Here is a 27868-nt window from a genome sequence, read left to right as displayed (position 1 = left end):
CCAATCCCATTTACTCTCTAGTAATAACCATAGACTTCATTCCGTCACCCACCCACACAGACAATAATTGCCTTACATTCAGCTAGTTCTCTTTTCATCCTTCTTCGTCCTACACATATTCTTGTGGACCAACTTGTGCCTGGACAAGATGTAGGATATTTCTAATCCATTCGCAGCAGAAATGTCCACCAGGGTGCCATCCTTCCTATCTCGTTCTGGGGGCGCAATCAACTGCGTAGCCACCCAGTCTATACGAGAATTCTTTCAGCAATCCGAAGTTGCAGCAGGCTTTTATAGAAAAAGAAAAAAAACTGATGCGCGTATCTCGGAGATGTGCGGTTTTATGCCAACATCTCAGCCCACCATCCTACTGCTGGAGGAATCGGGAAGATGTGAGGGCTGTTTGTGGAGTCTACAGGAGTCCTCGCTTGGGCTGCGATGTCTTCTCTCCCGAGCAGGTCCTTTATCAAGCCTCGTCGAGTCCACCACATGAAGGTGGCTCTCTCCAGAGGGTAGTGTATTGGTTCGGTTCAAGACCCATCTCATCTTTGTAACGTCATGTTGCATTACCTCTCTCCAAGAAGAAACAAGAAACTAACAATTGCCCAACAGCAGACTGAGTAACTCGAAAACAAACCCCCTCCTCCACCCAACAACCACTTCGCGAACATATATAAACACGTCACCACAGCAGTCAAACATTTCCACCCAAATAACATCCTTCATGAATCTCCCCCAGACATGCACCCGTCAGAAACTACTCTACCCAGGAAGACTCAAGTACACCTAACCAGACTGAGATGCGGTCACCTCCCTTCCCAGTTACAATACTAACACAAAATACAACTCTCAAACAATCCACTATGAAGCCACTGCAATGTAGCCTCCCCCCACCTCCACACACACATACATCACAACACACATTTACCACATGCGACACGCTGTCACAACACAGACAGTCCTTCAGCATAACTAAACTAACGACCTCAGGAAGCGGCACGAAGTGGCTGACTTGCAACAGTTCACTGGGTTCACAGCCACAACAACCCAGAAATCCTGCTTGTACTTTAAATATCTTGTCCTCCGTTAGAGCATACATGCATGCAGTCACTTCCCTGAGTATTTGTACTTTTTTTCTTACCAAGATAATTGTTGATTCAACTGATCCACATTCCTTTAGACTCTCCTTCCATCCTTTACAAGCAGCAACACATACACCTGCCTTCTGTCTCATTCTCATCCAGTCAGTACACGCACCCAATACTTACTCCGTTTCTCTTTTACCATTACCTTTTCATTTGGTCTCGGTCATTTGGCATTTATCTAAGTCTGTATCTAGAGATACTTAAAAGTCTTCTTTTCTTTCACTTCGTCAGTTGTACACTTTACATTTCATATCATCATCTCAGCAATGTCTTTTGACAAGTCCTTGGTGGTCAACTGTTGGTTTCTCCGAAACCAACAATTGACCCGCACTTGGAAAGCGCTGACTAAATTCCGTAATGTTGATGATGGCTTAACACACACACACACACACACACACACACACACACACACACACACACACACACACACACACACACAAATTACCTACGTTCCAATTATGACTGTCAAACGTTAGGGGCAAGTTTATATTTTCGAACTCTCAGTTTTAATAACACGGGTCATAGGCTGTTCACCCCACTGGGTCCCACCACTATACCAGGCCAGATCTTCCACTGAACTTCACTCATCCCATCCAGTTTTGTGGTGGCTACCATCCGACCTACAACGCCAATCTTCACAGGTCATGATTCCCCCTCAGTGTCCCACTACATTTCTATGCCATCCTGCTCACTCGTCTATGGCTAGCCTGAATTGTTCTGACTGGGCCAGAAATGGCTGATAGAGATGTAAATAACAGTAGGCCTACCCGAAGTAATTTGAACGGTTTGGAATGAATGAGAGAGCTGACTGCATCTGAAAAGGACCAAATACAATAGGCAAGAAAGTACCGCCACGACCAGGTATTGTTGTTGAATGCGCTTATCTACATGGAACATCTCAACACTGGCACAAGCAGGAAGAGGAATGGCGGCAAAGTGATACATGGGGCAAATATACCATACTGAGTACAGTTATAAACACAGTAAAGAAACACGATACGATAGGAAATTGAAGTAAACAAATACAGCAGAAAAACCTAAGAGGCACAGAAATTCTTCTGTAAGTACATTCATGTATAGGCATGTATGGAGACACACGGACACACAAATTGATAGATATAGATAGACAGATCATATTATATATATGCATAAATATACAATATATATTGATAAACAGATAGATTTTATATATATATATATATATATATATATATATATAGATAGATTTTATATATATATATATATATATATATATATATATTTTGTGTGTGTGTGTGTGTGTGTGTGTGTGTGTGTGTGTGTACTGTACTGTATATCTATCTATCTATTTATCTATCTATCTCTATCTGTCTATCAATCTGTCTATCTGTATAATAGTACACATACACACATATGCAGAAGAAAAGTTTGGTAAATTATAAGTTACCCTACAGCAGGTCTGTGCGGCACTAACATGAGTTGCCACTGCGGAATGTTTCTCTCCTCTACTAATGTTTTCCAACACAAAAAGATACTATACAAACAGATATCATATACAGTACTGTATCTACTGAGCAAAGTGCCCAGTGAAAATGAAGGAAACAAAGTGTATGAAATGCCCAGTGATGCACGCAATACAGTTTGCTTCCGCGACGTAGCAGTGACGTCATGATGATGGTCCAACTTCTGACGTCAGAGTTATGTAACATTACTCTGAACGCCATAGCAACATAGCTCATAGCGCGTCTTGGGGCGTACTGTTCCTCTTTGTGTGTGTGTGTGTGTGTGTGTGTGTGTGTGTGTGTGCAGTGCAATTGTGAGAACATTAGAATAGGCATTAAGTACAACATAATTATAACTGTTTTATTGTACATTGTCAAAGATTAATGGAAGTTTAAAAGATAACGAAATATAATTGAAGTACTTTTAAATTATTTATTTATTGCGCTTAGCATAGTATATAAACAGATATATTAGATACATTTACATTTTCTAGCCTAACACTAGTAGTGAGTTAGTCTTATCAGTTTCTAAATCAGTTTGTGGTCGTTCGTATTTTTGGCTTACTTTTATATTGAAAAAAAAAAAAAAAAATTGTCGCTAAAAATGGATGGATACGGTAAATGAGAGTGTGAGAAACCGATGCATGGAGGCTGAGAAAGCTTACTTGACAAGAGATGAATGGATGGATGAAGTATGAACGAGATGCATATGATAAAGATCTGGATAACCCTTTTAACTTAGCAGTCGACGGAAACCCGTAAACAATACTATATAATAATACGTGCAAATGGCATTCCCTCTAAGATGGAGACAAAATTCTGAAGACATGAACTTCATGAATGACAGTGTGGCATATTTCACAGGCCATACTGTTCAGTAGTCTATAATACTTTTTTTCATATTTTCTTTCTATTTTTCAGGAACCCACCTTACCCCAAATCTTAGGTGCTAATTAAGATTGTGATGGTGATAAATGATGATAATGATGGTGATGGTGAATTATATCTCGTCATAATGAGCTATGGTTTCCCTAATTCTGATGAATTCCTCCACACTTTCTTGCAGGATCTTGGGCAGGATCTGTCGGTAGTGCTGGAGGCGATGCTTGTTGTCGTTAATAACTAGGTGACACAGGAATTTCAGCAAAGGCACGTTGGTGGTAAATCCCCGGCGGGGGTTGAATTCGGTATAGCTGTCGATATGGTACCCATCGTTTATCAGAGAGTCATATAGGTTGGCTCTGTTGTAGTCATCCCTGAGAACCACTTGGAAAAACACGTTGGCATTGGAGGTGACGAAGATTTCGCCTCCACCCTGGCAATCGAAACCTGTGTAGTCGCAGCTGGCGATGAATTCAACAAATAGGCGCTTTTCTGTATTGGATTTGTGCTGCACTCTGGCCAGGAGATGGAAAGTGCTCCCACACCCATCATCAGTGCGGTCGATGTAATACAGGCGATCCACATTTTCCACTTCCATTTTAAATTTCTGCAGTTCCTCATAATCCCACTCTGACATTTCCCAGGGTGATGTCTTGCGATTAAACATGTGTTGGTAGTCCAGTGCTGGGAATAGATAGTCATACATGTCCTCCACGCTACTGACTCCGGGAACAAGAGACCTGAAGTCCGTAAGGTGAGACATATGCTGGGGCAAGTGTGGTTGGTGTGTGAGGGCTGGGTAGACTTGGCCGGAGGTGCCAGACAGCCGCACGGGCAGAGCGTGGACTGGTGAGTCAGTGATTCTGAGGTGAGCTCTCCCTATATTTATCCGACTGGCTCCTGTACCATACGTTCGCATGTTATTACGAAACATACTTTCTGCCGTTGAGTAAGATGATATCACCTTTCCCTTCACACACACACACACACACACACACACACACACACACACACACACACATGCACAGAGAGAGAGAGAGAGAGAGAGAGACTCTGTACTTTCATATACGTCATTCTTCCTGCAGACACATTTTGCCCCATTCAGTACTTGTCAGTGTACAAAAAGGTTAAATTCTTGCTTTCCATCCGGGGAGTACTCGTATTATTATAAGACCTAAAGAATCATATATGATGTGTATCAACTGTATAAAGCTTTGACTGATTACAGTGAAATTAATTACTGAAAACTGCATTTTCATTTCGTAAAACAGACATGTGTGCTCTGCAAAGGGATACTGGGTGGAATTACAGAGCTAAGAGAACTCTACGGAACTAATGATATTTAACCACTTTCGATTAGATAAGAATATCCTTATTATGTTGAATAAAATTCATAAGACCTTCCATGGGAAATACTGCAATACTTAGGGGAAGATCTCTACCCAAATAACTTTTATAACATAAGCCTGCCTCAAGGCAGTTAAAGAATAATGAGGGACAGCATATACAGTACTGTATATGTGATTTCCTTTACTGAAAAACTTAAAGTTTGTGTTGAAATTAATAATCCATAAAATTTTCTGCTTGGTGGTGTCGTCTGGCGTTAATCTCTGTGAAACGCACGTAGATATCCCCATACTGTAATCGCATCGGGTCTGGATCGATTACTTAACCTTAACCGGAAGTCTCCTTCGAGGTGTATGTATACATACTTTTCTATGTGGTCTGTTTACCACACTATAGGAAATGGCTCCCACTAAGCAAACGTTCACCTCTTCTTGCAACAGGTCTTGGCAGCGCAATCACCACGATTCTCTGGTTTACCGGACTCGTTTCTATGGCTAAGAGACAGGAACGTTTAGGAGCGTTAAATTAAATAGCCCCTGTTTTGCACTAGGTAAGTCTTCATTTGGCTCTTGGGTTTGCAAGGCTCTTCGGGTCAGCCTAAAAGAGTCTCTTGCACCTCTTCCTACGCGATTTATTATGTCAATAATACTTCAACAGAATGTACGTCGCTCTGATATCTACATAGACTGCATAATTAAATACAAGGAAGAAATAACGTGGCACATGCAGAAATAAGCTGACAAGGAAAGGGGCTGAAGGGATCGTCCTTATCAGTGAGGCATACAGGCTTTAGTAAATGAACCGTCTTTGTCTTCTTGCGTGTCTTCCTTCATGAACAAAAATGGTGGTCAGCACATTATGTTTAATTAAGGATTCATAGTTTGCATTGCAATTTTCCCCGCCTTTAATTTATAATAAATTCCAACATAACTTGCCACATAGATGAGATACATTATAAAAAAATATATATTTTCAGCAAAACTTATGAATGTTACACATCCTCCATCCTACCGTTCACCCAGCGCTGTGCTAATGATCACATGGATTTTTAGCAGCGAACTGAGGTGACCTTCAACTACAGTTCTCAACATTATTTTTTAATGATTATCACAGAGTTTTAGCATGACGAGAACACATAAACAGTAAACAAATAAATAAATTCTGCCACCCTTCCTCCTGTAATGACAAAAGCCATCCGAATTCAAGTTAACTCTCTTATGCCTAACAAAACTATATCAGATAAGAGTAAGTTGAATTCCGTTTGTCATCGTGGAATTGCTGTGTGCCAGAAATAAAGTGAGATTATTTAGCAAATTCAGTGAACGACTAGCATTAACAAACGAGATGGCTCCGGGTAAAAACATTTGCTTTATTGTAGGACGAATTTTTTGAGCAGATGCAAAAATGATTCATGATAATATCGACAACGGTAAGGAGGTCTGGGTGAGAGATAGACAGATAGGTAGATGGATTGATTGATAGACAGAGAGAGAGAGAGAGAGAGAGAGAGAGAGAGAGAAAGAGAGAGAGAGAGAAATAGGACTGTTACACATGCTTATCTTTAAACTGATACATACTGACTCATGAATTATCCCCATTTCAGAAAGCGATGTAGTAAAGGATACTGTCTAGCCAAAAAAGCTTCATGTAATCATATACTAACACTCAGGAGGACTGCTGGGCCTTGATAGCAGGCTGTGAAGCCTATGCCCAGAGTCGGACACATTTAAAAAAAAAAAAAAAAGTTTTTCAAATACCGCACATACAGTTTGTAAAGGGATGTCCCAGAGCGTTCTTGTTATGCTTAGGGAAAAGCCTCTCCCACTAAGGTTCCAAACTACAGCGTTCGTCACCCAGTCAAGTATAAGTAAACTGAATATATATATGACATTTAGCCAAACCGGTACTTGGATACGTCGAGCACAGATTTCTACGTCCACCTGCGTTAAAAAATCAAACAGATCACTTTTCGGGTTTACACATGTAAATTTAGTCTTTGTGGGGTCGTCCTATACGGTGGTGAGAGGAGTGAGTGGTGACGCAAACGTTAGACTGAGTGTAGGTGGAAGTAGTAATTTTCGACTGTGTAAGATTAATTTAGGATCGTCCAGTGCAATGTCGGAAAGTAAAAAATATTTCCTACCTCGCAAGATGAGCCATCACCGAGAACTGTCGTTCATTGTCATCAGAAGAGGAAATGTTAAGAGGCGTGTTAGCATGAATGAAGTGCTTTTACGAGAAAAATGTAAGAATAAAATAACAAAATGAATGGCATTAAGCACATATAAATGTTCATATATACAGGTATACAAAAATGTAATTATGAATAATGTAAATAATATCTATAAAATGAATATACGAATATCAAAGAAAAAAAAAACACACAAAAGCAAACTGGGAAAAGTGAGAAACTAAAGCAATGAAAAACTATGGGATGGGGACGACGAACTAACGGTAACGCTGGGACGGATGTGGAGAGGCGGTGCGGGGCAGAGCGAAAGCGGGGTGGACACACACACACACACACACACACACACGTACATACACACAGGAAGAGCAGTCTAGCCCCACAATGCCGGCTGCACAGGATGATCCTGATGACATTCATAGCCGAAAAAACGACAGGAAAAAAAAAGGGGGGCGAGGGGGAACAGGAGTGGTGACAGGAACAAAAAATAAGCCGAAAACAGTAGACATAAAAACCGGACGACAGGGAACAATTATACGAGTTAGCCTGAAAGGAACCCATTTTCTAGTGACGGGAGAGTGGGGAGGGGAAGGGCTGTGGTGGGTATGGCCTATTAGGGTGGAGGGTGACTCGAGAGACTGGGAAGCAGATAACTGCAGGGCTAAGGAGAACCGCAGCAGATAGGAGCAGGCCCTAAATAGTATGCAGACGCACAGCCCCAGGAGGTTCCGGGGGACAGGCAGAGCCGCTACCAACGCGCGCAGGAGACGACGGCAAACACGAAATGCAGGTAGGCCTCGGTTCTACTCGAATATAATGGTGTCCGGTATGTTGCTTAGATTTTCTGCAGAATAGTTAGATCCGGTTATGCACAAGAGCACAACAGTAGGATTAATAATGTGAAGAATTTATAAAAGACTCATGTTCCATCCAACCTTATTTAGAGCAGCACTATAATCCACGAATAAGTGGAAAATGTCTCTCACATTCTACTAGCCTCTTACAACTGTCAATCACACTGGAGGATGGAGAGGTGGGAGAGCGCGCCTTTTTGTTATGAATAAATTAAACCAGTAGCCACTGAAGGTTTCTTCATGTATAATAATGCCCTTAACAAATTGTAACCCAGCCATGCGATTTCAGGTTCATTCAAATCACTTCCCATACTCTCACCTCATTCTTTTTTTTATTTTTTTATTTCACCTCAGTTCGTCATGCCCATTCTGTTTCGCTCACTCCATTTATTTTTGATATAGTGGATATTATAATAGTCACTGATGTGGTTGTCGACCGGCTTATAACCCCAATCTTTACAGGATAGCCCATGCTTGCCACTTCATGTTCCACTGCTATCTAAGCCCATCCAGCCCACTCCTCTACCCCAGCATCAGCTGCTCTGAGTAGGCCAGAAAAGGGATTAAGCAACTTATAAAAGGATATAATAATACATGAAGTGACAAGCATGGACCTGAATTGATCTCGCTATGTACTAATGATGTGCTGGGCCTGAATGGATCAGAAGTGGCCTCAAATGACCACGAGACTAATTTCTTCCTAATTAGGTCAGGGAGGAAATTAATAGGCCACACGACTATTGCTTTTCTGATACCTATGCCGACATAAAGGTTTGCGGTCCATGAACGAGCATATAAAAATCAAGTAAGATATTTTATGCTAAAACGCAAAAAAAAAAGAAAAAAATATAGTATGAAACTATGATGTACAAAACGTTAAATAAGTCCATCATACTCTATATATATGATTCAGTACAAACCCAGACAAAAGGGAACGATTTCTCTGAGGCTGAGTGGGAACGGGTGGAATAGAAAAACTTTGGGTTGGGTAACATCTTTGAAGGGGTCTGAATAATAGTAAATAATGAAAGAAAGAAAGAAATGACACAAAGGTGGAAGAAAGGAAGAGGGAACGGGGAAGGGTCAGAGAGATAATTATATACTATTGCAAAGATACGGAAATGGAGGAGTTCTGCTTAGGTTGGCATCCTTTAAATGTTAAATGAAATACAAAGAAAAGTGATATATCCGACGAAGAAGGAGGAAGATGGAGAAGAGGATTCGATGCAGAGAGAGAGAGAGAGAGAGAGAGGGGCAAACGAAAAGCAAAATTAGAGCGATGGGCGGATTCTGGGTGGTGCTTGATATGTTGGATGAAGTTTAAAAATCAAAAAGTTGAAACAAACTTTACGAATCTATTATAAGATCCACGGACATGTTGAAAAATCACCCTCACTAATATCAATACACTAGTCCTGTATGAGACACCCCTACCTTGTATTCAATATGGACGGAAGGTGTTAGCGTCGAAGTGATGTCATGTGGAGGTGTGTGGTACGTAGGAGGACAGCTGTGCGTCAGGGATAAGGTGTTAAGCCTATGCCCAGACTGGGACGCATAAAAACAAACAAACAAACAAACAAACAATGACTAAGGCTGATGCTACTGAAAATATATTGGGGAATTTTTCTGTACATCACCATTCGACTTCATGGAATTGACTGGACATCGATATCTTGTATACAATGTTGACTTATTACACGGAAATGAATATGATGAAAACATTACCTTGTAGGCCTAGGATCAAATAAAGATTGGGAAGCTGAAAACCGTATCTAGTAACGTTTCCCGATTAGCGGGCAGTGCAATACGGAATAGTGAATTTGAGAAGGATATTCAAAATGATCTAAGCAAATGGAGTGATGTAAAAGACTGACTTGGCTAACTGTAAAGTGGGTGGCATTTATTTAATTTCTCTTTACCGTTAGATTATTAGATTTAGCTTAGGAGAGACCACTTGTGGAGAAAGGGCAGGGATTATTTCCAGTAACCTACAGTATTAGACAATACTCCTCCTCCTCCTCCTCCTCCTCCTCCTTCTCCTTCTTCTTTATTATTTTTATTATTATTATTATTTTTATTATTATTATTATTATTATTATTATTATGATTATTATTATTATGATTATTATTGTGATTATTATTATTATTATTATTATTATTAGAATTTTAGCATTACTTTTATTATTATCATTATTGCCATTCATGTTATCCCCAAGAAGATACTCTAGTAGGAATGGGGTTAACTCTACCAGAATTCAATCCCCTTCCATCTCTGTATTTAAGATTGTTCTGTATTTCTGGTAGAAAGTAGGAAGTAGTGCTATTAACTGTTCTAAATTCTTCAGACGTGAAATGACATCCAGGGTATTTTTGCACAATCGTTTTTTGAACATCAAATGGCGTCCAACGTTATCTTTACCTATACTTCTCATAATTTCCATTTCTTTAATCTTCAGACACTTGTTTTTATACACACTAACTCTTAAATGGCCTGGCCATCGATGGTCATGCATTTTGAAAGTAAAAAAAACAGTCATCATGAGAATAAAGTAAACAAAATGGAAATCGCCCGCTGAGTATTGAATTTTGTTGATTAAGTCCTCAGCTCACACACACACACACACACACACACACACACACACACACACACACACACACACACACACACACACACACACAGTGTTTCCATATCACAGAATTTAAAAATGTGAGTGTGTCCTGCTGAGAATCAGCATCGTCTATGCGGTTACGTACACGTATCTTAATTTCTGGGAAAATTCTCTATGGAGTTTTTAATAAATACTTTATATACATTTATAGCTATGTCTATATCTACATCTATCTATCTATCTATCTATCTATAAAATGGAGAGGTTTCAACTATGTTCGTCATAACCTCCACAATTTTACAGTTTAAAACTCTGGGGACATTATTTTACAGCCTTCCATGGGGATACTTGAAAATCTAAAAAAGCAAGTTATATTCATAATTAGCTCGAAAGTGACAGAGCGTAAAATTTTAGACTGGGACATGCAGTGAAGGAAGGAATGGAACTTGCAAGTGAGAGTGAGCCGAATAGTGATCATATCCCAGTAGTTTTACTGTGGTCGTAGTTATATTTTGTTCACACTAAATCCAGGTGATATTATTCAAAAGAAAGAAACATGGCGCTTTCAAAGACTTTGAAACCGTCTGTTGAAACCTTTCACCCTGATGGTTGAAAATGTATATATTTTATTTTCTGATTCCCTTGTTGCCTTAATGAATACAGAGAAATTGTACACAGGCAAATGATTGATAAAACGTTTAGAACACCAGTATTTGAATCAGATCTAGTTATTGGAAAGCGGGAAATGTCTATCGTAGCCCTCGTGTTCACATTCTCGTATCTGGTCTACTTACGGAAAGATGGGAAATGTCTCTTAAAGCGAACGTTTACCTATTCATTCAACAGACCTTCACAGCGGAAGCGGAACGTTTTTCTGGCATAGGGCGCTGATTTCTTTGCTGAGGGACATAACCCGCACTGGGGCTGTGGCTCGGCTCACTCTTCCTCCGTCCCGCACTCGGTTAGACAGCATTTCGCATTAAGGTCTGTGTTTTTGTAAGTTTAGCACTTTTTCCTTACTTTTTAACTAACAGGATGGATTATACTATACTAACCTTCACACCTTGCCTTCACCGGACACTTGTTTTAACTATCACCTGGGCCGTTTTTACTAACGATTGGAAGTAAATTATATACTTAGTGTTACAGTTTAAATTTCTGTATGGCTCAAGAAATCCTCCTACGAACTGAAAGAAAAAGAAGAATAGTGAAGGCATATTACTTTTCCAGTCTTATATCCGTAGTAATAAAAGCTATGTGATCAGAACCAAGATAATTAACTGTTGTGCCTAATCAAAGTATATCAGATTAGATAAGGGGAAGGTTGTATGATGCGGTGACATCGGTTTGTGACGAAACAGGAATTCCCTATGGGTAGATATAGGTACAGTACTTTCCTCATAACCTCCCTGGTTCTGGATTAGGATGGCTAAATTTAAGAGGTTGATTTGGAGAGAGAGAGAGAGAGAGAGAGAGAGAGAGAGAGAGAGAGAGAGAGAGAGAGAGAGAGAGAGAGAGAGAGAGAGAGAGAGAGAGTTATATAACATCACGTGGAGAATTCTTGAATCTGAAAGCAAGAACTTTCGAGTACAGTATGGTGACGCCTGATTCTTTTTATGCTTAAAGAAAGACATCCCTCAGCGAAGTAGATGAAAAAGAAAAAAAAAATCTAAATCTCGTTTAGTCTGATGACCTCTTTTTACTTTTTTCTTTTTACTCTCATATGAATTTGTACTACGTAAAGGGAGATATCTCTTAGTGAAGGAGCTGGCCACTTACCTCACGTGACGTATTTTTTGCTACGTTCCATTTACCCACGGATGATTTTATTTGGCGTAGGGGAGACGGTTTGAAATGGCGTTAGACATCGTTTTATTTTAATCTCTTCTCTACTGTCTCCAGTTTAATCTGATAAGTATTTTGCATCTCCGTTTAGTCAACTGCTTGTTATTTAATAGGAAAATACGATAATACCACATTCATACACCATATAATTAAGGTTTCTCCATAGCTACCAACTTATGTCACTTTCCGTTACCTATAAGAGTAGACTATTTAGTACAGGCAGGCAGTAGCTTTGTCAGGTGATAGTAAACCAAATAACCGGTGATCAACGCTTACTAAAAATTAAGTAATGAGGAATAATACAACAACGGTAAGTCACCGGGTGTAAGGGGCAAGAATGTTAAATCAAATTAGTAATTGTCCATTGAACTGGTCTTTCAGATGCGTAAGGACAAAGCAATCCAATGTGTAGTGGTACCATGGCAATTTTATTTTAATCATTTACAAAATCTGTCGGGTTTTTATTCGCTTAATGAAAGGATCTCTTCCACTCGTGGGATCAAAAGCTATCACGCCTACCTTATTTTGTATGAAAAAAGTCAAATTTTGTATCGGATGCCGCCATGCGTTAATTCAGCTCAAAACATAACCTATCCCTATTTAAATTTTAACCGTCTCATTCTCGGGATAACTCTGGTATTTTATATTAGTTGACGCTAGACTATTTTTTTTTTTTTTTTACCTGAGAGTAAGCCATAAGAACCTGAGAGAGCTAATACTCATTGGAACTGTTAACTCTCTCACGGAGGAGTTAATTTTAGACTACTGTTCCAGCAACACTTGACCATTATATTTAGCTGACTTACAAAAACCCGAGTGTTATAACCTATCCAGCATAGTCCCTTTTTTATAATAACAATTTATCTTTTCCACGTACTGGCCTCATGCATGGTCTTTTGATATTACTCTAAGCTCAGATTTTTTATCATGTTACGCTGATATAAGAGTAAGCAGCATGCTACATAACACCCACTAACATGCAAGTCCAAGCAGGTAGGAGTTGCTTTTGGGATTTCTCATATCTCGCATACACACAAATCTTTTTATGACACTACTGTATAATGCTGCATATTGTGAAGGATGACATCGACTAAAGTAACTCCAGGTGTATTTCTTCCTCCTCAGTAACGACCCCTCCTCCCAATTCGCACTGTGTAAACGTACATGTACGGCTGCACCTTCAGACCATTTTCATGTCAAGATCCCTCGGCAACCATACATCACAGTCGCATCCCGGTGCTGGTTTTGGATACACTAACAGAATTTACTATCAGTTCCATGGCAACAAAGATTTTCATTTGCAGGAATATCACGAGATATGGGTAGTTCTGCACTCACTTCTTTGTCCTTCCTGAAAAATAAGCTTATGATAAAAGGTTCTCTTATAACGAAGATATTATTTTGCCGAATGAACTACAGGGATGGGAAGCTCCAACGTTTGGCAGGCAAGCAGCAAAGAAATCATTTAACGCTTGCCCAAAACTGCCTTGCAGTCTTTTGGCCACAACCGTTCCAGGACCAAGATTTTACTCTGGGAATGCACCTGGGATGTATTCACTCACGGGACAGTTCTTTTGCTCGCTCGCGCTCGTGTGTGTGTGTGTGTGCGTGTGTGTGTGCGTGTGTGTGTGTGTGTGTGTATGTGTAATTCACCGGGTCGGTCATTATCACTTGATGGTCGGAAGGGAGCTGAGAGCTCATATAGTCCGATCTAAGGGCAAGGCTGTGACCTACACACACACACACCCATCCCCTTGCTCAAGGGGGACAGTAACCACCCACTTCATCAGTGAAACTTTTCGCAACCTGAGCGAGGCGCGAACTCCCGTCCACCAGTTGGCAAGCGAGATCGTTACCACTGCACCAGCGAGCGGTGTGTGTGTGTGTGTGTGTGTGAGAGAGAGAGAGAGAGAGAGAGAGAGAGAGAGAGAGTGAGCGAGCGTGCGCGCTGGCGCGCAAGTACTCTCTAAAAAGTCATGCTGAAAAAGAATTCCTTGCCCTTACGACCTTTCCATGTAAAAAAGTGTTTTGTATGTTGCATATTTCTGCTTGGCATTACTGGCCAGCACCTATCATCCACAGGTCTTGGTCTAATGCAAGCGTTCGTCACATTTATCTTTCCCTGCGTCGTTGATGAATTTCCCTGCAGATTACCGGACCTGATTACCCCATACACATACCGTAAGCACGATTATCCCAGGCATATCTAGTATTTTCCCTGCGACCCATTATTCACATATAACCCCATGAGGTCCAGCTCTATCTTTGCGTCTGCACAGTTCTTCCACAACGCCACACTTCACCTCCGACGAAACAAAGAAACATGGCATTTTTATTCACTGAAAAAGAAGAAATAACTAAGGACAAATTATAATCTTTTTCTCCTCTCTGTTTTTGATATACGAAAAAAAAACTAAATAAAAAAAGTATTAGATAGTAGTTATAAACGAGGGTGGTCTCCTAAAGTGTGTATAATTTTGCCGAGATATTTGTAAGTAATCATCCAGTAAAACTCCTTGATCACATTGGTCCCTTTCTCTCTTTTTTCTTTCAGCTTGTCAAGTACATATCATTGCTCACATAGACCCCTATATGGCCTACTTTCTCTCCCCCATTTTTAACAATCTTTCGAGTTTTTCTACTTTTAGATATACTTCTATTTTAATTAATACATACATATAAAGACTGCATTCATTACCCTCCTACGAACAAAGACCAGGAAGAACATGGAAATCTGACAAGAAAGGAAAGAAAAAAGGATATGACCAGTAACAAATTGATATCATATAATTTTTATTAATAAGTACGATTACCTTTACTTCAGCGTTCGCTTCAACTTTCAGTTTCCACCATTTTTGTTTGCAGCTTCTTTAACACGATATGTAACTACCACATTTTCAAAATTAGTCTTAAAAGGCGACTAAAAGGAATAGAGGTTGGAACTTGAAACTCCCCCTCTTTATACTGACGTACAAAGATGTGACGATCCCATCGCCCATCAGTTCGAAACTGCAACAGTACAGGAGGAGGATTATACAAGGAGTTAGTTACACTTTGTTTTAACCTGTTTCCATTGACATAAAAACTTTGCTTTGGATCCATGCACGCCATGTAATGTACAAACTTGGTATAGGTTGATTATGAAGATCTGGAAAAACTATCTTGATATGGATATTATCTAAGCTTCGGTAATGAACTTGACCTGATTATGATCACCATGTCACCTGCAGGGATGCACAGGTAAATAAAAAGTAACTTCAATAACTGCTAAAAGTTATACTGCATGTTCTTATGAACCCTCACCCTTTCTGGTAATAACATTAAGCCATGACTCCCCTCCCCTCGCCTGGCCTCACAACTCTCCTGCAGTCGTGCAGCCAGGGCCTACCTTTCCCACACAGCAGGTTAATTACTTCCTGTACACTGAACTCTCCGCAATTTAGCCCTCTCTACTTCCCCTACAACCATGTTTATCGTTCAAACCTCCATTTCCAGCACCACCACCACCACACCCATCACCACCATCATCCCTTGCCTGCCCTCCCTCGTGTCAGCTTGTTCTTCCTTTCCTCACTGTATTCTCACCTAGGGAGAAGAGATAAACAGACATTCTAGACTGGGAAATAATTCTCATTCTCTTTCCCAGCCTCACATCACAATATATGAAAACTTCTGTGTGCGCTTTCATATTTTCTTTGTTACATCAGTAAGTTAGCATGTCAACAGTACCAAAATAGATTGACTCAGTTTTCAGCTCCGTGTTTAGCGATACTCGGCACACATGAGCCACAGACTTTTCTAATTACGAAAATGAGTTGACGGAATGAATAACACACAGTTGTGTTTCTTACCTGTGCATTTATCTTCCTCATACTTTTCTCCCTGATACCAGTTCAATAAAAAAGAAAATAATGAACTCTAATTTCCGATAAAATCATAATGTATTCTGGATAGACAAACAGTGATTAAGCTAAGCAATATGGAATAGTGTTCTATGAATGATTCGGCGATGGTGGTGCAAGAGCCCCTAAGTGTTATAATATTATATGGTACGTGACGTCTTAAGACTCTTCTTCAAGTATCGATGATATTCACATTCTACGCACTCTTCAAGGCATCGGGATTAATACAAATAACTGTTCACTAACGATGCATAATGTAACAAAAACAGGATGATTGTCACGTTATATACGTGTATGTAAATAGAATTATGCGATGTTAAATTCATAATGAGATTAGTAAACTCTGAAAATAAACAGGAATTGTAATTGTAAGGATATGATATGATATTCCCAAAGTATGGTACTCCACTGACACGTAGCATTTTCATTAAATAGTAATGATCGGAGTATACCTATAATCAAAACAGTAAGAATATTTGTATAGAGTATATTATGATTCTAGACAGGCTGAAATTAACCTCTGACTGCAAATAAGTCACTCTACATAATTGTCACTCCGCAACAGGATTTCACCCCCTTGAATTTTTATCGTCATTCTTGTATGGCGGCCTTAGATATATTCCGCAAAAACTGGCTTCAGACGTTTGGCAGTTTTTGCAAGGTTACATGTTAAATATACTTAAAGGTTTGGAAAAAATATAAAAAGTTTAATATGCTATGGTGGATACGCTTCTGTGTGTGTGTGTGTATGTGTGTGTGTGTGTGTGTGTGTGTGTGTGTGTGTGTGTGTGTGTGTGTGTGTGTGTGTGTGTGTGTGTGTGTGTGTGTGTGTGTACTGCTTCAGCCATCTCGTCAACAAAATACCTGTTGCTTTATGCGTCTGCCTATAGATAATTATAATACAACATTAGTAGCAGATCCAGACTGGTTCCAGAGGATCTGCTCCCTCCACCCTATCCGCCCCTCCTCCATTTCCCATTGACATCTTATCTTTCCAGTAAAAAAAAAAAAAGGGCTCCTCTTTGAACTGACAGCTAATGTATAACAACAACCAGTATATTGAGCACCGAAAGATTCAAAGCCACACACGTTTTCTACTGACGTGTGATATGCATTGGGCCATACTTCTGAAACGTGGCACATTATTTTTGCAAAATAAAACCTAAGAAATGCATATTCCTTTTGCTACAAACTCCGATGCATGAAAATCATCAAAAAAAAGTAAAAATTAGTGGACCTCTGTGTGTTCTTCCCATTTGACCAACATTCTTTTCTTCTCAGTAAGTCTAGCCTTCCATTATCTTTTGTTGCCATTGCAGGCATTTTCCTCTTACCTTCATTTACCCACTGCAGTTTATATCATCATAAGCTTCCGCCGCATCCCCTTTCTCCTTGTTTATGACGACATACTTCAATCCCTTGTCCCTGCTTTCTCTCTCGTAAACTGTGTGTTTGTCATTGATATTCTTTGTGTATTTTTCATCTTCTTCAACAGATGGGCTTTTCTCCGTTTTCTGTTCTTTTGTATTATATATACATACATCCTCTGCTTTGTCAGGCAATCTAACTTCTTAAAGCCTTCCAACCTTCCTCTTGGTATTATTATAGATAAGAGGCAGCCAGGGTGTTGCCTGGGTCGCCCCACTGAGCACAATATTTCTGGGCCATTACCCCGACCACACTGTTCTTGAGTCAGCACAATAACCAAGTCGGGAGTGGAGACGACCGTCCTAAGTCTAAGCCAGCGGTCACACTCGCTTGCTTCCGCTTTGGTCTCTCTTCTCCTCTCTCTTCTTCTTTCGCTTCATCGCCCCCTGATACACTCATTTCTCTTCTTTCTGGTCCTTCACTGCCTTTCTTCCTGGTACTTTTATTATCCTTCTTCCTAGTGTTTTTCATTGTCTTTTCCTGGTATGTCACTGTCCTTCCTGACCATTCACTTCCATTTCTCCTGGTGCTTTCACTGCTTTTTCTAGCTCTTTACCGCCCTTGTTACTGTTCCTTCACTGTTCTGCTTCCTGGTCCATCCTCTGTCATTCTTCGTGATGTCTTCGCTGTTCTTCGTCCTGGTCGTTTCACTGCTGTTTTTTATCCTCATGTAGCTGCGAATTTTCCTGTTTTCATAGATCCCAGTCCCCCCCTCCCCCGGGGGCATAATGAGTGCTTCGAGGCATGAGATGTAGTTAAAGTCAGTAAAGGCAACGGGAGTAAACCACCCGCTATAAGAAAAAACGTTTTGGTAATGAAAGACGGGACGAATAGAGCCGCTGCTAGAGATGCTCCCGCATCTGAAAAATATTTCCAATTATTTTCTGATTCGGATTTCTGGTATTTGCGTGGGACTGGGAGATCCTGAACACGGCTCTTTAGTGTTACCGGGAGCATGATCCAGAAGGGAAAAGAAGCTCCTGGCACAGCCATGAGAAAAGTTCGCATCAGTACTCTGCCGACAGTAGCGATGAAAGGTGTTAAATGAGTAGTTTTAATATGACGGGAGTATAAAAGTATAGTAAGGAAGGATACTGTCAGTTGTTTGTGTAGGAATGAGAAATTAGAAAGGCAGGACACAGTACTGGCAGAGGATTGTCGATGACTGTTCATGCCTGTTTATATTGTATAATCATGCTGTGGTATTAATGCTTCTAATGCAAGTGCAAGGTATTGGAGTGTCTACATTCCTCTTGCAGTATTATCTGCACAGATCGACTGTTCTCAGCTACTGCAGCTACCTCTGTTTAGTCCTCAGCTCATCATTTTTTCTCCTTAAGTATGAATATATATTGGTCTGATCTTAATATAAATTATCTCAGTCAGCAGGCTTCTTGAATATTTGATTACTTTTATAAACTACTCAAAGTCTGGGAAGAGGAGGATTAATGAATTAGGTAGGCAGAAAAATAAATGTTCTTCCATCGATTTTTCTAAATGGCCTACAAGTTTAATGAACAAGGAATAGACCTGAGTTAGCTGGTTATTGCTTGCATAAGCTGCTTGATAACTGACGGTTACCAAGAGAAAAATATGTAATCGCATTTACTTGAAAGCAGTCTGGGCTGATTCATTAGGGTAATAATGGTGCGCATGTATTATATCATGCTAAAGTCATCGGATGCTCCATAATACATGTGGCTGTGTGACAGCAGAGGCCTTATTAAAGAACGTTTCTTATGTCACAAATTGCTATTGTCACTGAAAATGATACAAAAACATTTTTGGTGTTATCAGTAAAGAGCTATCGTCTGATACTGTGAAATCAGAGAGTGCATTGATCTTACTATCCTACTTTCTACTCGCAGACAGCGGTGGTGAGATGTAAGGGCCGCCTGATGGGGCTAAATGGTCCATCGGTTCGCTGCAGATTGGCATGGCTAGTGACCTGGGTAAGAGAAGGTAGGAAATGGACCGGCAAGATGGGACGAGACTACTTGTGAAATACAGGGAGGGATGCAAAGGAACAGATCTGAAGATAGCAAAATGAGCACAGAAGAACAAACATGTAACCTAACAAGTGATCCAGAAAATAAACAAATGTGAGAAACGAAAAGTCAAAACGACAGGATATGTTGAAGTTACAAAGAACATAGAAAACAACAATGGGGTATTTTACAAGTAGACTAGCCTCTGTGGGAAAAGAAGCGACTATGAGGAAAGAGGATAAGAATTTTAAAAGACAGACATCATTTTGGGAAAAGGATAGTAGTGTGCAAGAGACAATGAGGACATTTTGTGGAGTCAAGAATTATGAATGAAGAGCATAAAAGGCAAGAGTACTGAAAAAGATGTACCCTTAATTATAAACCTCTCTCTCTCTCTCTCTCTCTCTCTCAGGCTGGAGGTAGGAGTTTTTCGTCTCTATTATCCTGAAGACATATTATTCCACTCTTCATCAAGAACGAAACATTGAGAATATTTGTTTCACCAATACAAAAAATAAAACTTGACATCAAATGAGATAGGGATCTGAAACTTTAAAGAAGGACGAAGAAAGGTGTCAAGGGTTTACTGAATGTTGAGAAAGGTGGTTGAAGAGTGGGAAGAAATGAGGGAAGATAATGTATTGATAAAAAACAGAGGGACTAAATTTGCAGCCGGGAGGTGGGGAGATATATTAACTGGTGAGAAGTGAATGAGGGGGTGAAAGTGGAGGACCGAAGTTAGGGAGGAGTGATGTAAGTATTACCGGTCCATGTTTGTACTGACCGCCTGAATGATCCCGGGTCAACACTAAGGAAGTAAGCGTGTGTGATTTATATACACTGGTGGTTCACCTTAACTGAACGGACACATCATTGTCACTTCATGTAAACCGATCAAAGGGGTTCATCTTAAACTGTTCTTTCTGATCAGAAGTCGTAGGTAGTGGTATAATCTGATGGGAACCGACTACTGCTTTTTCCCTTACTCTATCTTCTTCTTAGGCCAATATATTAACCAGAGTGCAATGCTTATGCATTAAGTAAGGATCTCTGATGAGGGTCTGTGAATGGTGTCTCAAAAGTCAATCATTAAGCTATAAATAATGAAACAGAGGCTGCGTAGCTCTGCTGAGTATGCCTGAAGACTTTGTGTACTGTAATCCCCATCATGATAAAGACAATTAATTGATAAACATTTTGTAACATAAGCACCACATTTACAGAGAAAAGATAACGTGAAACCTTCATGTTAAACAGGTAATGATAACGCTATAATACTGACTGGTAAAGTGTATATTACTTAGCAACATCAAATGTATAAGTAAGTGACAATATGTCATGGGAGGTGGAGGAAGACGAGGAAGAGACGGGAAGTGGGAGGAGAAGAGGAATTTCAAAAATAACTGATGAAAAGTTTCTTTTTTGTATTCTAGGAAATAGACTCTAACGAAGATCAAAGGATGATAAGTCATTTGTGATGAGTGTGACTGTCAATCAGCCTTAATCATACTTCGCGATAAGAATTGTTAATCAATTTTTTCACGCTTACACAAAACATTTTACAATATGTGCTATCAAAACATTGCAAGAAACACCATGAAGCCTCTGTGTGACTGTCATATGGTATCCCCCCCTTTTTTTAATCTTTTTGCCCTCCGAGTGTTTTCTCATCTGTATACAATTACTTGGCAGGAGCCTTCACCAAGAAGCTAAGTAACGAAGGAGGTTATGGTAAAATGAACCTGTAGCATAATCGATTTTAGTGTGAATGTATAAAGCCTTATTTTGAGTTCTTGGGGCTCAAGTCAAACTATAGAGGTAACACATATAATTTATTTGTATAAAAAAATTTGTCTTTTATTACTAAAAGCATTGACGCAACTGGTTGGGATGGCAGAGAGTTTGGAATGTCCAGATATAGAAAATAATCTGTGGGAAATAATGCGATACCTATTGCATTTAAAATCTGTAAGGTGTGGAAGGTGGTGGCGTTCATCATCCACCCATTCAAAGTAGTGATTCTACACTAGGTGAAAACCCTAATGGTTTCCTGTAACCCAGGAACCATTCACTAAGTTGGGTGGTAACCCTATAATCAAATAAGAGGATGAAGTAGAGTCTACTATGGTGTCTCTGTTAACTGGGTGGCGAGATGGAAATGTGGCGTCCATCCAGGAACCAACTCCCCACACTCATTCCCGTTCCTCATTGTGGCAAGGCGATGTCTGCCGCAAGGGAATATTGGTCCACTGCACAGGACAGCCCTGCTGGAGTGGTCACTTGCATGCAGCTGAAGGACCTACTCGATCAGACACACTCGGATTGATCTACTACAAATTTTAAGTTGCGTCGGGGCTCGCGTACACACACACACAGACACACACAGACACACACACACACACACACACACACACACACACAGAAAGAGAGAGAGAGAGAGAGAGAGAGAGAGAGAGAGAGAGAGAGAGAGAGAGAGAGAGAGAGTCGAAGAAAGCAGTTTTGTTCATAGAAATTTGATCACATATTTCTACAGATCGTCGTTCAGAGGTAAAACTGTTCACAACTGTTGTTTCCTCTTTTGTCTTCTTTCATTGGAGTTTACTCTTTATTTAGGTATGACTTCACGAACAATTCTTATGTAAGTGTAGATTATTATCTTTCATCTTCCACCATTTCCGCAGCCATCCAAAACCTCTAGCCGAGCAGCTTCCTTCCTGAACCACCAACAGGCATCCACGTCTCAGACGCTGTCGTGCCGAAAGAGATAAGAGTGCAACTAGCCAGACCATGATGCAGTTGCATTTGTTGTTGTTCCTCAACCCTGTCCTACCTGGCCCAGCAGACCGTTGACCCTAGGTAAGCAACTGATCCTTTGGGGTCGTGCCATAGGTTTTCCACATCCGGTGATGTCGTGCCTACGTCTTAGGCCCGACTACAGGAACAAGGTTTTAGTCGGACTAGGGCTTGGAGTCAGTCTCAAGGCGAACTTGAGACGCGCCCACCAAAAACCATTTTGCAGAAACAAAGCTTGGGCTTCGCACCGGTGAAGCCAATACTCTGAAGTCCAAGTGCCTCTGAATGGGCCTGAGTTGGACTTGAGCACTGAGAATTTGTTATTTAATGATTTTGTATGGCAGACTTATTGTTAAAACGATGATGAGGACTTGTTATTTAATGATTTTGTATGGCAAACTTATTGTTAAAACAATGAATAATTCATCGGCAATTCAGCTTATTTTAAAGTAAGTCCCGTTTTGCACTTTTTATTCCACTCATTACAATTTGTACTGTAATAAGAATATTGACTTTATTATACATTTATACGCCGTCCACAATTATTGGAGTTTGTACGATATACAAGGAATCCTTGCATAGTCTATGCCACTACTTTTATAATATTATGATTGTGTAGGCTACTTATGCAATTCTTTACTAGTTTTCTTTATTGGAGAGATTATATGTAGGCTATTCAGCTGCATGAAATTGTGTGCTTCTTATTTTATAATAGGCACACAGTTTCCTACAGCATACTGCTAACGTACAAGACCCCATTCATTATATGGCTGATACTTGGCACAACTCGGCACATGAAACAATCATTGCACAAACATTACCTGAACGTCTTCAAAAATATCCCGCCTCTAGACATTCCAACAAGGTGCATTTAGGTTTAAACTGTAAGTGAGCTGTGCGAATGATGCTGGTGGAGACAGCGATGATGCATAAAGCGTTGTTCTGTTTTGTGTTCATAGTGTTGTACATGGTGTTTATTTGATTAAGAACCCATACAGAGGAGATAAAGGACATCACTGGACTGAAATATTGTCTGTAGAGTTATGAGTGTTTCTTGTTTGTCCAAAGTCTGTCCTTGTAAGTGCCCTGTATGAGATCCTTGAAGGTGAGTCCAGTGTCATATGTCACGCCAAGGTCCTTAGTGAAGAGGATGTGTGTGGCACAGGTACAATGACAAGTGTGATTTACGGGTGTTCTTGTGCTCTCGGTTGCTGCTGGTAATGGGCGTGGTAGGGGATTTGGCTGGAGTGATTGTTAGCCTGTCTTCGACCTGTGCCTGAAATGCATTGTGGTAGTCTTGTTGCAGTACGCAGGCTGTGTCTGGGATGTGTTGTGTGGATGTTATAGTAGCACTATCTGCATATGAGGCAATGTCTGCTGGTGGCTTGGGTGTGGGGATATCATGCAAGATTGAAAAGTGTAGATGGAATGGAGCTCTCTGGAATTACGTTATGAAAGTCTCGTGCGGTGTAATATATGCTTGTCTGCTCGATAAGTAGTTGCCAATTCAAGGTTTGGTGTTGTTCTTTAAGTTTGTGCTCAACATTTTGATAGTTTGCATTAGTGGATGACATCATAGGCTGCACTAACCTCTAATGTTACAAGAAATGTACACGTTGTGCGGGTCTCGTAGAGTTATCGCTATCAGATGTATGCTGTATGAGGTTGGTTTGTAAGGTGTTTGTGGACTGTAAAACTCGAACGCTGTGATGTGAGGGAACAAGGAGAACTTGAGCTGTGACTCTGATAAGACAAAATGTAACTCACAAACAAACCATGTGTTCAAGCTGCAATGCATCCGTCCCACACCTCAACACTATCCCTTGCCTCATTCACCACACTGTCACAACACGTACAATCCTTCAACACAGCTTTGTCAGAAGTTCCTTTGGAGCGCCCAGCTGAAATGGCTGGTTTCCCATACTCCACAGGTTTCACGTACAGATGAACATGGAGATGTTACAATAACAACAACTTTTCACCATTACAGAAAAAATGTAATGTTTGGTGTTACCGTTAACCAACATTCTATCGCGTCAAGCAAAAGAAAACTGACTTTTTTTCTCTTTTAATCGAGACCGGCCTACTATATGGCCGTAAAATCTTTGAATAATGAAGAGGGAATCGAATTAGACGCTTCTGAGATCAATGGTTGCTTCGTCACATTATTTCGTCTATGCCAGCAGTAGAGAGCTTTTGAATGGTATTACACCTAACTTCTGTTCAGGAGAAAAAAGTTCAAAATGTAAGATTTTGCCTCAATTATTTTATTCTTTTACCTTTTATTACATATGAATGTACGGAAATCCACGTTACAGTGCCTCCCTCTTCTTCACAGAATCATTACTGATTACCTGCAGTTAACCAATTAACATACTTTACTTACCTAACCATAAAGTTTTGCATACCTAAGATATTTTGCCAACACTTATTCCATGCAACATATTTAGTAAGAAAAAGAAAGCATTAACCCTAACCTCACTTTCAGTTCTCCTCAAATATCGCCGCGTACTGGCCCCTCGGAGTATATTACTGCTGACGGTATCCGAGGTTCCAAGTTTACTGCCGAGTTGGTGTGTCCTGACTCGGTGACCTGGTACGCTGTTTGTGAATTTATTGGACAAACCAAGTTATCTCCCAGGGAACTGTCTGCCCCATCCTGCTATTGTTGCGTTTCAACACAACCACCACCCTCACGTCCCCAACCCACCCTCTACCCACTGCACAACCTTAGTCCACCCTCCACCCACCATACTTTTCCAGTCAGCCTTCCACCCATCGCACTTCCCCATCAGCCTTCTCCCGCATTTAATTTCAAATTTCCTTTTGCCAGCAAGGCCATCCCTTCCTTGATAAATCTTCAGATAGCTAGTAAAAATGCTTTTACACTTTCATTCTATCCACTAGAGCAGATGGATTGCTCGGTCTACTAGCTGGGTAATTAGTTCTAAAACTTATCTCGTTCGGCTAACGTTTCCTCAGCTCTGTCTCTCCCACTCTATCGATCACTCTGCTACAATATAAGGTACCTTTCGGGCAACACAAATGAGCCAAATATCCCTTGCTTTGCTACGCAATCTTCTTTTTCCTTTACCTTAGCACAAGGGTATATTGTGCTTGGTATTCAGTCTACTCTGCCATTCTACAAGGCCAGTATGCACATTTTCCAAATCCATTCACTCACTATCTCTCCACCATAAATCTAACATATTGTCACGCAAACACTCTATTCTTGGTGCTTGTCCCATTTTAACTTTCTTCATTGTCTCATATACTTCCGTCCTCTTGATTCTTTCCTACCTACTTCCCTATCTCTTGCTGTCATTACCCAGTAACTTATACTGGCATCATTTTCTTCCTCTACATTCGGCAACTCTTCCTCATTAGCAATCGGCTGTTATAAAGTTGGACCCCTCTACTATCTCCTCTCTTTCCTTGTCTTACATTCTTGACATCCTTCCAAAATTACTCCTTAAATTCCTTTCACTTCACACTCAGGCTTCTTCCACTCTTCATCCATTTTTTTTTTAATTTCTCTTTCTTTCAGACAAGTCTCTTCACTTCTCTCTTCCTCTCAATATGCAACTCTTCCGTCTCTCCACACCCTCATTGCTCATATTTCTTTGATATCTTCTCTTTAACAGCTCATTTCACTTATTCTCTTCACCATTGTTTCTTTCATACCCTAACCTGTTCTCCTAACCCAACATAGTGCTTTATACAGCGCACATATTCCTTTTCCCAACACCTTACTCACTTCTTCCACTTTCCCTGTCTACAAAAGTTCAGTGCACGCGGCCACGTCTCCATTGTCATTGAACACTCCACGTCTTGTCCTCATCCTGTAGCTTATTTACTCTCTTGGCAATATCTGCTTCCTTCTGTATTCCCCTGAATCTTTCCACTCATCGCTATTGCATATTTATCTTTGCTTAAATTACTCAATGTGCAGCCAAGCCAGCCCAATTCACTTTTACACTCAAGCGTTAAGAATTGATAATCTCGTTGGCTGTACACACACCCAAACGTAATCAAGCTCCCATTCGCTCCTATTCTAGTGGATCACTTTGTGCTTGAAAATGATACTGGTGATCATTAAACCTCTCCTGGCACAAATACCCAACAAGGTACTGCCACTTATATACGCTTCAGTGGGTGCAGCCCACTGGCCAACCACCTCATCTATTCCTGCACTCCACACTTTATCATTCACATCTGCGGTGAAAAAAAAAACTCTAATTTCTATCAAACTTATCCAAATTTGAAAATTCTACCGGGGCTCTCTCTCCACTCTAACCGCTTCTCTGTGGGTGTCTTGGCGTATATAATCGTCCACGTTTATATTTCTACTTCAGGTCTTACATACACAATCCCTTATCCGACTGACCCAAACTCCATACTCCCTGATAATCTCCTTCCATCTGTTAAGCACAGAATTGCAGGCACTTTCTTAGCTCTCTTATTTTCATCCACTCAGTTACACATGCCCGATTCATTGTCCCATTTTTTTTTCACATATTTCTCACTTCAGTTGGTATCAGTTCGCATATGTCCACTTTCTCTTTTCATGAACCTGCGGACTCACCTTCTCTCTCTCTCTCTCTCTCTCTCTCTCTCTCTCTCTCTGTTATATGTATATACTGGGTAAGTCACTAATTCCCTGCAAACTTAGTCGCCTCCACAACACGTAGAGAACACGTAAGTTGTGATTTTTTCCTTATCCCAGAGAATATGTTGTAGCTGTGAAGGAGACATGTTGGAATGAGTATCATTCTCAGCAAGGATACTGAATGTTTAAATGTGACAGAGTCCCTCGGCTGGGAGTGTTAGCTAAGGCCAGCTACTATGCTTTGTCTCCTCACCAGAGGTATTTAGGCTGGCAAAGCAAAAGGCAGGGGAGGAAAATTACCAACATCTGCTGTTTTTATAGGAGACTCTTCGATGTTTCTGACCAGAATCCGGACAAGTGAATTAACAGGAGGGTGAAAGTAACTCAAAAAATATAAAGATAAGAGAAGTAAAATACCTACAGCCATCAAACGTCACTGCTGAAGGGATTTTTACCTCTGTTTCAGAGATGGTTCCTAGTGCGATTAGCAAATTAGATTAGACAGGGGTGAAGAGATAGTAGCTGCCAGGTAACGTAAGGAGAATGTAGTGTGGGGCCTGAACTGAAAGGAAATGGACTATGAGCAGAAGTGCAAGAAAAGGTGGTGTCTCGGCCTTATTTAGTGCAGCGTGGCATGGACATAGGGTAAACTAGATATCTTGCATACCATGTCAGAGCCCATGAATAGTCCTACTACTGTAAAATACAGCAGGTTTTCCTTTAAGGACAGTCATCCTCAGTGGTTTCATCATTCATTAGTCATTTAAGAAGTCAAAATGACGTCATGCTTATTC

The 27868-nt window shown here is 40.4% G+C and overlaps 1 protein-coding gene across 1 annotated transcript in view; it reads right to left on the bottom strand.

The window, feature by feature from the left end:
* Window positions 1-3626: 3626 nt before the first annotated feature.
* Window positions 3627-27868, bottom strand: part of LOC145414654 (uncharacterized) — a 147173-nt gene continuing 122931 nt past the window's right edge. Inside the window, exons 2-4 of the mRNA XM_080284174.1 lie at window positions 24943-25066; window positions 23654-23849; window positions 3627-4408 (exon numbers count right to left, since the gene is read on the bottom strand). Of these exons, the coding sequence (XP_080140300.1) occupies window positions 3627-4408; window positions 23654-23849; window positions 24943-25066 (1102 nt within the window). The remainder of the gene's footprint in view (window positions 4409-23653; window positions 23850-24942; window positions 25067-27868) is intronic.

The sequence above is a fragment of the Coenobita brevimanus genome, chromosome 100 (assembly GCF_032717465.1).
Source record: "Coenobita brevimanus isolate Jiangsu-jjx chromosome 100, ASM3271746v2, whole genome shotgun sequence".
In the NCBI taxonomy this organism is placed as follows: domain Eukaryota; kingdom Metazoa; phylum Arthropoda; class Malacostraca; order Decapoda; family Coenobitidae; genus Coenobita; species Coenobita brevimanus.
The sequence above is the reverse complement of the archived record's forward strand: the minus strand, read 5'-3'. Positions and strand labels throughout refer to the sequence as shown.